This window comes from Nicotiana attenuata, chromosome 2, assembly GCF_001879085.1.
Source record: "Nicotiana attenuata strain UT chromosome 2, NIATTr2, whole genome shotgun sequence".
In the NCBI taxonomy this organism is placed as follows: Eukaryota; Viridiplantae; Streptophyta; class Magnoliopsida; order Solanales; family Solanaceae; genus Nicotiana; species Nicotiana attenuata.
The window spans coordinates 24388417-24401661 of record NC_031990.1 but is presented as its reverse complement, the minus strand read 5'-3'; the positions used below and the strand labels follow the sequence as shown (position 1 = coordinate 24401661).

At 39.5% G+C, this 13245-nt stretch overlaps 1 protein-coding gene across 1 annotated transcript; it reads left to right on the top strand.

Annotated features, from left to right (window-relative positions):
- On the top strand, nt 8950-12965 carry LOC109205574 (psbP domain-containing protein 3, chloroplastic). Its single transcript, XM_019368292.1, has 10 exons — nt 8950-9133; nt 9220-9286; nt 9730-9839; nt 9924-9989; nt 10426-10506; nt 10590-10672; nt 10773-10848; nt 11034-11152; nt 11298-11342; nt 12719-12965. Exons 1-10 carry the CDS (start codon nt 9016-9018, stop codon nt 12743-12745), a joined length of 792 nt encoding a protein of 263 aa, XP_019223837.1. The 5' UTR covers nt 8950-9015; the 3' UTR covers nt 12746-12965.

The window sequence follows — 13245 nt, the reverse complement described above, 5'->3', positions numbered from 1 at the left end:
TATCACCAGTTATTGAAATTCCTAATGCTAGAAGGAATCAAGCAAATAAGAGGAGATCAACCAGCGACAACGGAGATGAACATGGTAACTGTTTCTAGAAACAAAGGGAAAGAGTCCGACAAATAGAAATTACAGGAACCTATGCCTTCTCCCTTTCCAAATTAAGACGATAAAAGCAAGGAGTCATCAGAATCCTATCAGGCTCCGAGATACTTTCAGGTACTAGAGGAGACGGATGTGACCAAGTCGACCGTAGAGGAACTTGAGCAAGTGGCCTTATTCGAAAAGTTTTTTGAAAGCAAGTTTCATCTGGGGAAAGGGTTCTCGAGCTCAGGTTAGAATTTATAAATTTTCTTAAATTTAACGTTGATTGCTTTGCGTGGTCACACTCGGGTAGGACAGGTATCCCATTAGAGGTGGCGGTCTACAAGCTAAGTCTGGATCCAAACTTTCCACCGGTAAGGCAAAAGAAACGCCCGATACCAGAGGTCAGGAATAGGTTTGTCAAAGAAGAGGTAACCCAGCTACTCAATATCGGTTCAATCCGAGAGGTAAAGTATCCGGAATAGTTAGCCAACGTAGTTTTACTACCCAAAAAAACTAACAAATTTAGGATGTGCGTAGACTATAAAGATCTAAATAAGGCGTGCCCTAAAGACTCGTTTCCACTGCCAAACATTGATCAAATGACTGATGTGACGGCCGAACACGAGCTAATGAGTTTCCTTGATGCTTACTCTGGTACACCCAAATCAAGATGAATTCGGAGGATCAAGATTTTTTTTATAACAAACTTTCACACATATTTCTATAATGTGATGCCTTTTGGGCTAAAGAAACGCCGGAGCAACTTATCAGAGGCTCGCTAATAAAATGTTTGAGGGTCAGATAGGTAAAAAAATGGAAGTGTATAGTGATGACATGTTAGTCAAGTTTTTAATGCAGGAGATCATTTGAAACACCTCCAACAGACATTCGAGATTTTGAGGAAACATAACATGAAGCTTAACCCGAAGAAATGTGCGTTCAGGGTTGGTTTTGGTAAGTTCTTGGGGTTCCTGGTCTCGTAAAGAGGTATCGAGGTAAATCCTGACAAAATCAAAGCTATCAAAGACATTCCGGACCAATTGACAAGTGTGAAGGAAGTAGAGGGGCTGACCAGGAGGTTGGCGGCTCTAAGGAGATTTATCTCAAGATCCTCAAAGAAGTACCGTCACTTCTTTTCGCTTATGAAATAGAAGAACGATTTCGAATGGACTCTGGAATGCCAACATGAATTGAAAGACCTAAAAAGATACCTGTACAACCCCTCGTTGTTGTCAAAACCGGGGGAAGGCGAGCAGTTTTTAATATCTCTAGCTGTCTTGGAAGTAGCAGTAATCGTTGTTTTGATCGGAAAGGAAGAAGGTACACAATTTCCTATTTACTATGTCAGTAAAATATTGATGAAAGCAGAAACTCGTTATCCATACCTCGAAAAGCTGGCCTTAGCTCTCGTAGTTGCCTCTCGAAAGCTTAGGCCTTATTTCTAGTGTCACGCGATAGCCGTTGTGACAAATTTTCCACTAAGGAATGTCCTTCAGAAGCCTGAGTTGTCAGGTCGTTTGGCTAAATGGGCAGTCGAAATTAATGAAGTCAACATTGTGTACAAACTCAGGACTGCGATTAAGTCACAAGTTTTGGCCGACTTTGTGGCCAATTTCAGTCCCGGGTTAATGCCCTTGGCTGCAAAGGAAGCAGTACTGGTGTCGAAAATGGCATCGGGAGTTCGGACCTTGTTCACGATGGAGCTTCCAATGTAAAATGGTCCGGTCTCGGGATAGTTCTAATGACGCCCTCGAGGGAAACCCTGAGGCAGACCATTAAAACTGTTTTTTAACTAACAATGAAGCCGGGTATGAGGCTTTGGTTGCAGGAGTGGAACTAGCCCAGGGACTAGGCTCCGTGGTCATCTAAGTAAAATGCGACTTCGAGCTGGTAGTAAATCAAGTGTATGGTATTTTTGACATAAAGGAAGAAAGCATGCAACATTATTTGAACCAGGTTCAGGCATTGCTGGCAGGATTCAGGGAATGGTCAATCATCCACATTCCAAGGAAAGAGATGTGGAAGCAGATGCACTGACTAATTTAGGGTCATCTACAAAAATGAAAGGATCTGATTCTGGTACGGTCATCCAACTTCTTCATTCGGTGTTGGACGTGGGTGGTTACTACGAGGTAAATTTGACCAACTTGGTCTGGGACTGGAGGAATGAGTCATCGAGTATCTACGGTATGGTAAATTACCTGAAGAACCAAAGGCATCCCGGGTGCTGCAGACCAACGCAGCTCGCTACTGCCTCGTAGATGGGCTGTTCTATAGGAGGCCGTTCCAAGGACAATTGGCCCGGTGTCTAGAGGCCTTGGAGGCGGACTATATAATGAGGGAAGTCTACGAAGGAGTTTTCGGGAATCATTCTGGTGTAGACTTATTAGTTCTAAAGTTTATTAGGGCAGGTTACTATTGGCCCCGGATGGAACAGGACGCAAAGGCGTTCATTCAAAAGTGTGAAAAATGTCAACGCTATGCACAGTTGGTGCACCAACCAATAGAACTCTTGCATTCGGTGTTGTCCTTATGGCCGTTCTTGAAATGGGGAATGGACATAGTTGGTCCTCTATTACCGGATCCCGAAAAGGTAAGATTTCCTTTATTTTAACTGATTACTTCACTAAATGGGCAAAAGCTCGGTGAATGTTAAGTGGTCAACTTCATGTGGGACCACATAATCTGCCGATTTTGAATATTGAAGGAAATTGCTTGTGACAACGGGCCACAATTCATAGGTTCAAAGGTCACAAATTTTTTGGAAGGATTGAAAATCAAGAGAATTACGTCTTCACCATACCATTCAAGTGCTAACAGACAGGCGGAATCAACCAACAAAGTAATTATTCAGAACCTTAAAAATAAGTTAGAGGACGTTAAGGGAAAGTGGCCCGATGAGCTACCGGGAGTTGCATGGGCGTATTGGACAACGACAAAGTCGAGCACATGAGAAATACCTTTGTCTCTCGTATATGACGCAGAAGCTATGATACCGGTGAAAGTGGGGGAGCGGACTTTAAGGTTTTCCCAAACAAACGAAGAAGCAAAATGAAGCGTTGCTGGTGAGGCTGGACTTGCTCGATGAACACAGGGACTTGGCGTACGTGAGGATGGTGAATCAAAAGCAAAGGATGGAAAGATATTATAATCGCTGGGCCAATCTCTATTACTTCAACGTAGGAGACTTGGTTTTGAGAAAGGTGACTCAGAGCACTCGAGAAGTCAATGCAGGAAAGCTGGGACCAACATGGGAAGGTCCTTACCGAGTTTCAGCTATCACAGGTAAAGGGTCATACGAGTTGGAGAATCAAGATGGAGTCAAAATTCCCAACAATTGGAACGTGATTCACCTCTAAAGGTATTATTGCTGATGGACCTTACAAATACTGAAAGTATGTGCTACACTCTTTTTCCCTTCATCAAGTTTTTGTTCCAATCAGGTTTTTATGGCAAGGTTTTTAATGACGCATCGATAGAAAGCATACTATGAAGGAAGCATCATCGGCAAAGGCGAGATCTTTAAATATCAAGGCACAAAAAATTTCACATCGATAGTAAATGGCTATGTGGATGGTTAAATAATCTTTGGTTCGAAGTCAAGCTTTGCCTTCCATCACAAAAAAAGGATTATTTAATCATTCACAAGTTGTTTCCACAGGTGAAGCAAGACTTCCAGTGTTCGAATTTGCATGCTTCGCATTCGAACACGAGGGGGGAATAATATATGATACGGCACTAGGAGTTCCACGAAAACCGAAAACCGCGAGAACTGAGATCAATATTTCATCAGGACCGGGGACTACATGACCGGCCCCTGTAAAAATAAGTTATGCTAGTTAACCATATGTATTGGCAAATTTATTGATTTAAGCATACGAATGCCTATGTACTCTTAAAATAGAGGGCATAAAACAAAGTTCTTTTATTTTTATCTTATTCTTGTCCAAATGATGAGTTAATTTTATCGTTTGAAAGTTAACAAAAACTTCAAATGCTTGTGCCGGAATAAACAGGAGACGTCCTCTTCAAGAGCACCGTAAATATAAGGGCCCTCTCTTATGAAACCCTCATAGTAAAGGGTAGATTCCGGAAGAGTTTACGCCTGGAATCAAAAGCTATCAGATGGGAAAAAAACACCTGAAGCTTTAATCGACTAAACATAAAAGGAATATTTTTGCATGACAATTAAGTAAAAAATTCTTTATTTATTTATCAAGTGCCAAACTTGGTGAAAGGTTTGGCATAATTAAAAAATACAAAAAAGAAAGAAAAAAAAAGAAGAATTTATACATCGTTGCCGCCAGAACCCAAAGGGAGAGATGGATCTACATTTCCCGCAATAGAGGAAGGCGGATTCACTATCGGTTCAGGGCCTTCGTCTTCTTCAGTATCCTCTTCAATTCCCGAGTACTCGGAACCAGTAATCGTGGAGTCGATCGCAGTAGGCCGAACTGGAAGATTTTGATGAGCAGATAATTCCAGTTCCTAGGCTGAGCAGTACAATAATCTATGTTGACGATGAATGTTTTGGCCTCCTCCAAGGTCTTCCTATTCATATGATATAAAGCATAGGTCTTCTCGAAGATGAGGGAATCCTCTTGATCTTGGAGTTTGGCCTGAAATTTATCGATTTTGGCCTGGATCTCTTCTTTTTCGGACTACATGGCGCGGAGGCGGGCGTCGAGCTCAACATTTGTAGTTGAGTGAAGCCGGTTTTGGTCCATGGCCCTCTTAAGCCTCTCTTCTATCTGGGCCCTCTTCTCTTCGACAGCATTGGCCTCCTGGATTTTGGAGCATAAGCTGGCCTTCAAGATATTGATTTGCTCCTCGAAGGAAGACTCACGCTCGGCAGCAACAATTAAGCATCGTGAAGTTCTGCCCACTTAGCCTTAGCTTCCTGAATGTTTTCATGTAATTGGGCAGCTTCTTGGCTGTGGACCATACTATCTTGTTCGCCCTGCTGCAACCGAGCCTCAAGCTCATCCATCTCTGCAGCTTTTGCCTCCGGCATTGGGAGGCACACATCAAGCTGGTTTTTCTCAGCCAAAAGTTGATCCTGATCGGAAGCAAACCCTTGTTTGTCAAGGATCAACCTTTGTAGGCACTCAGAAACTAAGAGGTTGGCCTAGAAAGAAGATATTAGAATTAAGGCTACCATTGCAGCGTATACACGTCAAAAAAGAAAGAGATAGAGTGAAACTGGTAGAATACATGTGCTGCACTAGGCATGCCATTGTTTATCACGCACTCCCCAAAAAGGGAGCCCATTTTCTTCCAATCTTTCCCTGAAGCCAGCGGCTTCCGATAATTCACAAGCTCCACCGGCTTGGATAAAAGATGACACTCTTCTGAAATCGAAAGAGTGCCACTCCTTTTCTCTCGAGGATCTAGAGGAAGGGGTTGAATAATCGTGCCCCAAGTTCCTATAGTCGGGAGACCGAGGAGGAGAAGCACCCCTTTCTCGATTAGCTAATATAGGTGGAAGAGAGGCAGTTTGTGCCGGTGGCGAAGGAGCAGCTGGCGTTGATGTGCTGGAAGTTGTTAGGGTAGAAGGAGAAGAAGCAATTGTGGTAGGAGAAGCACTGGTTGTTATTTGCTTAGTGGTCGGGAGGGCAGAAGAGGCCCAAGGTCCGAACTCCTTGGATCGGAGACAACAATGGGGCCCAGGAAGAGAGAATCAACATTCTCGACCAAGCCCATCTCACCCAAAGGGCCTCAACTTCATCTGACGTCGAGTTTTGAAGCTCACCCGGATGAGCATCTGGTTGAGCTGATGAAGATCCTTTTCTCCTTTGAAGGGGAGCCTCTTCATCACTGGCTTCCCCTTCATCAACGAGGACCACTGTGGCTATCTCGGATGACGTTTTCTTTTCCCCCTTCTCTTGAGTCCCAGCTGAGGAGGAGCGTCTTCTTTTTGGTTTCTTACTCTCGAGCTGGGGACTCTGAGAGGAGGCACCCTCACCGGTGGCTCGGGAAGATCCACGAGCTCTGTTCCGGTCAAGGGCTTTTTCTAACACCCTCCTGCCCTCCTCGGGGTCAACTAAAGCATCGAACTCGGGGCAGGTGATAGAGCACCTCGAAAGTCCTGTATCGGGCCAAATAGAGTTAGCAGTTTGTTTATGAAGATTTCTTGTGTTCGAGCAAGGGTAAAAGAAAGAAGGGTTTGACTTACCATGATGATTGGCCTTCCACCCATATTTGGGGGCCATCTCCTTCCACCGTCGGGATTCTAGAGTTGTAATTTCCAGAATTCTCTGAACCCATTAGTCCAGGCCTTGAACCCTTGGTGGTTCCCAGCAAGTAGTTGAAATGAAGAAAATAGAAAATCAACAAAATCAAAAATGATCGTTTCACGGGGAAAGGAAGTGAATGACTGAAAACTTATGAAAGCGATTCGGGAAAAGTTGGAGTTGTGGTTGGGATGATATCCCTGGTAGCAATGAAGACGAATTATTCCATCCATCCACGATCGTTGTCATTGTTTACGCTGGTGAGGACAGAAAACCTTGGGAGAGTAAAGGTTCATTATGTGTGCAAGAGTTAGGGTTTCCCCGGTCTCTGTGCACAACTGGCGAAGGCAGGTCACCGTTCGCCATATAGATGGGCCCACATGTGCTAAGCAGACCTGATACTAGTAGGAGAAATCCAAAATTAAAGGACTCAACTCCAACGAGAATGGACCCAAGGTGAAGGGATATGTATAAACGTATGTAAACCACTCCTTAGAGTAGGTAGCTCGCTCTACCATGTCTGGGGCGAGGATATCAATATTTGGGCAATTGTAATCCTCCTTCACAGTTGGGATACTAGAAGGGCGAATGGAGGAGGGATACCAACGAACCGGCCAAGACCGACTGCCTTGAGAAGATGAGGAATGAGCTTTTCTTGGAGACCGTTTGCAGTGTTGAGTTGAAGAGGTATGATGGTACTAACAGTTGAAGGATCTGACTCAACGTCAATCTCCTTGTTTTTGTTCTTCTTCGGTCCTCCGCCAAAGAGAAGGCCGGTATTCCTAGGGGACGCAGTGTAGGAAGACATAATGGTATGAGGTTCGTAAAAGAGAAATTCTTGCTGTGAAAGTTGAAAGAAGTAAAAAAGTTTCTAAGAAAATGCAGAGAAGAAGAAAAACTTATGTAAATTGTGAAAGTGGAGACGTAAAAATGATGAATAGCAGAGAAGTTATAGACGCCAAAAATTGTGGTCATGATTACCTCGAATATCGGCAAAAATATTTGCTGAATCGTGGGGCAACACGTGTTCAGGGTATTAAATGCGAGAAGACGTGCATCTTTTCAAGCGTCAGAGACTGTTCAGGAACTTTTCCGCCAAGAAAGGAATCTTCACCAACTTCCCGATAACACTAAGATATGTCACTAGAAGTATGGGTGCTATCTGTATGAGGTATAATTGGATTATAACGGGTGGTCGAATAGTAACATGACACGTGGAATCGAATATAGGCTAAGGGCAATTTAGGGAACAACCAATACTGTAGACAACAAGTGTGTAACCGATATCATGTAAATCCCGAAGGGAGCGTAGTTGGTGGTAGAAGTTCAAAGGTTTGCCGTCGGAGAGCAATCATTGAGAGAATATGCACTAACTAAGTGAGAGACCGTTGCAGGGAATATTTGCATTCAAGGTCGGTTGTTACATGCTCATCAATGACTCTTTTATTATCATTTAAGAGGAGCTTGATCCTAGGATCTTGCTTCCTTAGGTAGAGCTATAGGTAGCAGGTCAGCGGCCATTGTATGAATATGAAAACTTTCTGCATATACACAAGCTTTATTTTGCTACTTTTTCTCTCAATTCAACAACTTTATTTGCACTTTATCATTATTTTCACTTTTGCTCTCGGAGACACTACGTTCAGAGTCAGGCTTGTTGTCTTCTTCAATTTCAATTGCTAATCTTAATATTAATCTTTTCTCTTTATCATTTTTCGGATCAAATCAATTCGCTTGCCTATAAACCACGCAACAAATTTAACTGTACTGTTTTGCGGGTAAACACATATTTTTTACTCCCTCTGTTTCAATTTAGATGACATATTTTCCTATTAGTCCATTCCAAAAAGAATGACACATTTCTACAATTGGAATAATTCAACTTTAAACTCTTCATTTACCCATTTTTACCTTTAATGAGAAGCTTTTATAACCACACAAATGTCATGAACCCACAAAGCTTTTAAAAAAATGTGTCATTCTTTTTTGAACAGACTAATAAGAAAAGTGTGTCATCTAAATTGAAACAGAGGAAGTAAATAATACAGAAGGAGTAACAATTTAGAATTTGTATAACCTTCTGCTAAAAAATAATCGAGGAAACACAAAGCTTTTTACCCCTTAATCTTTTAAGACCCAAGTTTCAAATTTTTTTTTTCTAACTCTGTGTCGAGTCAAACTACCTCATCTAAATTGAAACGGATGGAGTATATGATAGTGTATTGCCACTTGAATATGCAAGTTTTGACTTACGTAATTTATTAGTAGTTGTTGAAGAAAACAGTAAAGTAATTATTGAAAAGTTAGTTTGATAGAAAATATCATATTGAAGCTTAAAATTCATATCATTTAATGGATTTGAATTTATAAAAGTAAAGGAAGATAGAAATGGAATGATATTAGACACTTTTGAATACCCAAATATAGATAGAGTGACATAAAAATCTATACAATGAAGTATCTGAATTGAACATGGTTATAGCAATTTTTATTGTAAGTGCTTTGTATCTGTAGTTTCTTTAAAAAAAAATTAAAAACCTTAATAAATAGGGGTGAAAAGAAATTTATTTTTTCCACAAAAAAAAAAGAAAAAAAAGACTGCCAAAGTGGAATTTCCAACTGTCTCTTTATTGAAGACCAGAAAACTGGTTGGTTAGGAATTGGATACAGAAAATCTCTACTCCAAAAAAGAAAAATGGCGACGCTTTCATTTTCATGCTCATCTCCTTCTTTGAATAACCAGCCTCAAGCTCTGCTTCTTCGCTCCTCCCGTTTGCCACGTGTCCCCTCCTACTCTTGCAATCTTTACAACGGTTCATTTTTACTTCATTCTCCTTCTTTATCTTATTTGAAAGTATGACATTTAGCTCCACTAATTTTCTCTTTTTTACTTGTTCAGGTCCCAAGAAAAACGGAAACCGATATATCTTCTGCTGCAAGAATCCCGTGCCTGATACAAAAACAGGGTACTGTACCAAAAGTAGCAGTAAAGTGAACTTGATGGATAGATTTTGTTGATATAATGGATAAGATATAAATATTTACTGTTAAAGTGACCACAAAGTTTATAACTTTACTGTCATAGTGGGTAAAATTTTGTATTGCTACGGTGGATAAAGTTGAGTTACTTTAATTGAAAAATACATTTGTGATTTTACTATTATAATAGGTAAAACTCAATTACTTTAATGTGACAGAATAGTTTTGTGAGTTTATTGTTATCGTGAGTAAAGTTTGCTGATCATACGTGAAATTAATCTTACCTATTTTCTTTTTTTTTTTTGGACTTGCTTTATTCAGTTACCATTAACTGTGCCAATTTACGATCTGCTAGATCAATGATCAGAGCTTATTTGTTTATTTCTTGAATTGTGTTCCTTATTTGATCTGAATTTAAATAAATGGATAGTGTGCAAGTTAAAGAAGAATGTGTAACCAAGAGAAGAGAACTCCTGCTACAGGCAGGCTCTGTTGCATTTTCTCTGTCCGCTTTTAGTTCGATCGCATTGGCAGAGAATGGTACGCTTTGATTAAATTTTTTGCTTTGACATGCCCAATATACTTCATATTGTCTACTTGCTAAAAAAGGTGATGTTATTTCAGATGTCGCTGAGGATTTTCGTGTTTATTCAGATGATATCAACAAGTTTAAGATAATGATACCTCGTGGTACGGTTTCACATTCCATTTTTACTTCTTGAATGGCAAGTATTGTAGTTGCTCTTCATCAATGCAACCATGTGCAGAAGAGGGATAATTACGATTTCAGCATTTGCTAGTGATTGTTAATTCCGTAATAATATAGAGAATATTGGTATGTAATATGTAGGAACAAAAATAGGATCTTTTTGGCTTAGATATGGAGATGTAAAATTTTAAATCTCATAGTTCATGGCGAAAAGCATGATGGTAACCAGACGCGGAGCCACGATTTGAAAGTTATGGGTTCAAGGTTCTAATTTTTTTAAGTTACCTTCTAAATTAATAATTAGTACATACATAAGATAAATACAGAGTTTGGACCAAAGCTACTGGGTTTGGCCGAACCCGTAGCTGATGGGCTAGCTCCGCTCCTGATGGTAACGAGCTGAAGAATTACTTGCAGATTGGCAAATAGGCGCAGGAGAAGGTGATGGAGTGAGGTCGCTCATAGCTTTCTATCCTCAAGAAGCTTCTAATACAAATGGTATTAGCTGGACATTGTGATGTATCGGTTGTTTGAGCCTTAATATATTGTTGTATATAAAACTTGATCATCTGTTGCTTCAGTCAGCATTGTAATCACAAGCCTTGGTGCTGATTTCACCAAATTGGAATCTTTTGGGAAAGTTGATGCTTTTGCCGAGAATCTGGTGGGGTTTAGTCCATCTTTACTTTTGAAAAACTCTCCTTTTCTTTTATATTTTTGCTTCAGTTGGCATTCTTACTTCAGTTCTCAATGATTTGTTACAGGTTAGTGGATTAGACAGAAGCTGGCAAAGGCCGGCAGGAGTGAAAGCAAAACTCATAGATAGCAAAGCTTCTAAAGGTATATGATACAATCTAAAACACTCGATAAAACTTGACTGGTCGCCATGTTATCACATAGCTAAATTTCAGAAACTAAAGTGATGTTATCTCACTCCTTTGCGTAAAAGCTAGGCAGTTTATACTTGCTCGATATTTTGAGGTAATTTGAGTTTAAGGCCAGTGCTGATTGTCACTCTTAATCAGGGTTGTATTACATCGAGTACACTCTCCAAAATCCCGGTGAAAGTCTCAGACATCTATTTTCAGTGCTTGGGATAGCAGACAACGGGGTTTACAATAGGCTGTATACTCTCACTGGACAGGTCAGTTTAATGAAGCAAAAAGACGAGCATTAGACTTACTTACTTTGGCTTTTTATTTATCCATTACGAGAGGATGATGAAGAGTGTGATAGATTTTCTTTACGAGGAGACTGTAATTGATCGTAAGATTTAATTTATCTTGCAGTTTGTAGACGAGGAGGCAGAGAAATACGGTGCCCAAGTAGAGAAGGTAATTTAAGAGAATTTCTTCTGCTTTTGTGTATGCTAGTTTTTGAGTGAAGATATGCATCACAAAAATGTCTATATTCCCAATATTTAGGTCTTTATGATCATAATTAATATCAACTGGCTAGAACTGGTTAATAGATGGAAACTTTTGCTATGCAATACTGCTTTGAATAACATAACTTCATGTCTTAGACACTATAACAGAGAGCTAGCTTTTCAGACAAGAGTTTTGATGTGTGTATTTTAGAAACGTTTGTGATCTCTTAAGAGAATTGTTAATGCTTTTGTTAATACTCAGTTGATATCAACTTTTTTTTTTTTTTTTCTATTCTTACTAACTTGCCAAGAGTTCAATTTAGGAGAAACATATATTTTAGCCGCTCCCAAATATAATAGCCGACAAAATATATAGGTTTGTATATATGTATATTGTATATTATATACAAAAGATATACATATTTTATACACTTTTCGGCTAGCGAATGCAATTAGTTTAAGCCGACTGGCCAGCTTTGTGTTTTGCCCGTCACTTTACTACTTCCTCCGGTCCACTTTAAGTGATTTTTTAGCCTTTTCTTTGTGGTGCATAATATTCATTTTTCCAAAGTTGTCTTTAGAGTAAGGAGCCTAGGAATATTTGTTGTATTTTTAATGAACAAATTACTATTAATATGTGTAAAAACAACTAAAAGATCACTTAAAGTGGACCAGAGGGAATATTCATGTTTCTCCCTTCCCAACACCCTAGCTCTTGTGAATGAAAAAGCAAGATGTTGGGTACTGTTAAGTGATAGGAGAATGTACTATCCTCACAGTTTGCTCTTCTGTGATTAACTCTGACATAAATATTTGTGTCGCAATGCCCTCTTATTGTTCTGGTTTGCACATTAATTCTTTATCGTTGGTTGTTTGTTAAGTGATGATTTGTGCACTAATGACTGAGAAGGTCACCTAATCTAATACTTCTTTCGTTTCAATTTGTTTGAACCTATTTAATTAGGCACGGGGTTGAAGAAAGAAGAGAATACCATAGATATTCAAGGCCTAAAACAATCTATAGATATTTGTGTGGTTATAAACTATGTTGCTCTGACTCTCCAAAAATATCGTCGAGTATGTGTCGGATCCTCCGAAAGTAGTGCATTTTTGGAGGATCCAACACGCGTGCGGCAGTATTTTGGAGAGTCCGCGCAACATAGACTATAAATCATCTCATTAAGGTTAAAATGAAAAGTTTAAAGTTATATTCTGAAAGGAAATAATTTTTTTTTTTTTTTTTTGTTGGAGATGAAGGGAGTATTATTTTCAAGTGGATCCAAAAGTGTTGGACTTAAACATATTTTTAATCATTTGTCTGAATCTTCTTCCACTGTGCAGGCTGTTTCTTCTTTCAGAATAATATGATGACATAATAGCGAGCAATATCACAAATTTTGGCTCGAGCTTCTGGTTTGCTAATTTGTGAATGGCAAACATCATCGGTGAGATCAGCACAGTGGATCCTCCAAACCCCACATAAGAACATATTGTGGTTAAGGTATATTGTGATGACTTAGAGGGTGTTTGGCTAAGCTTATAAGCTGATCAAACTGGCTTATAAATACTTTTTGGCTTATCTACGCGTTTGGTAAAATTAAAAATGCTTATAAGTCAAAAATAAGCCAAAAGCTATAAGTTGGTCTCCCCCAACTTATCAAATTTCAGCTTATAAGCACTTTAGGTTTGACCAAAATATTTACTATTCTATCCCTAAAATACTTCTTTTTAAAACAAAACTCTTTGTATACCTAATTTTTTAGCTGCTTATTATTAATTTCAGCACTTTTATCCAAACACGTAACTGCTTATTTTTTAAATCAACTTCAGCACTTAAAATTGCTTTTCAGCACCTATGCTTATCATCT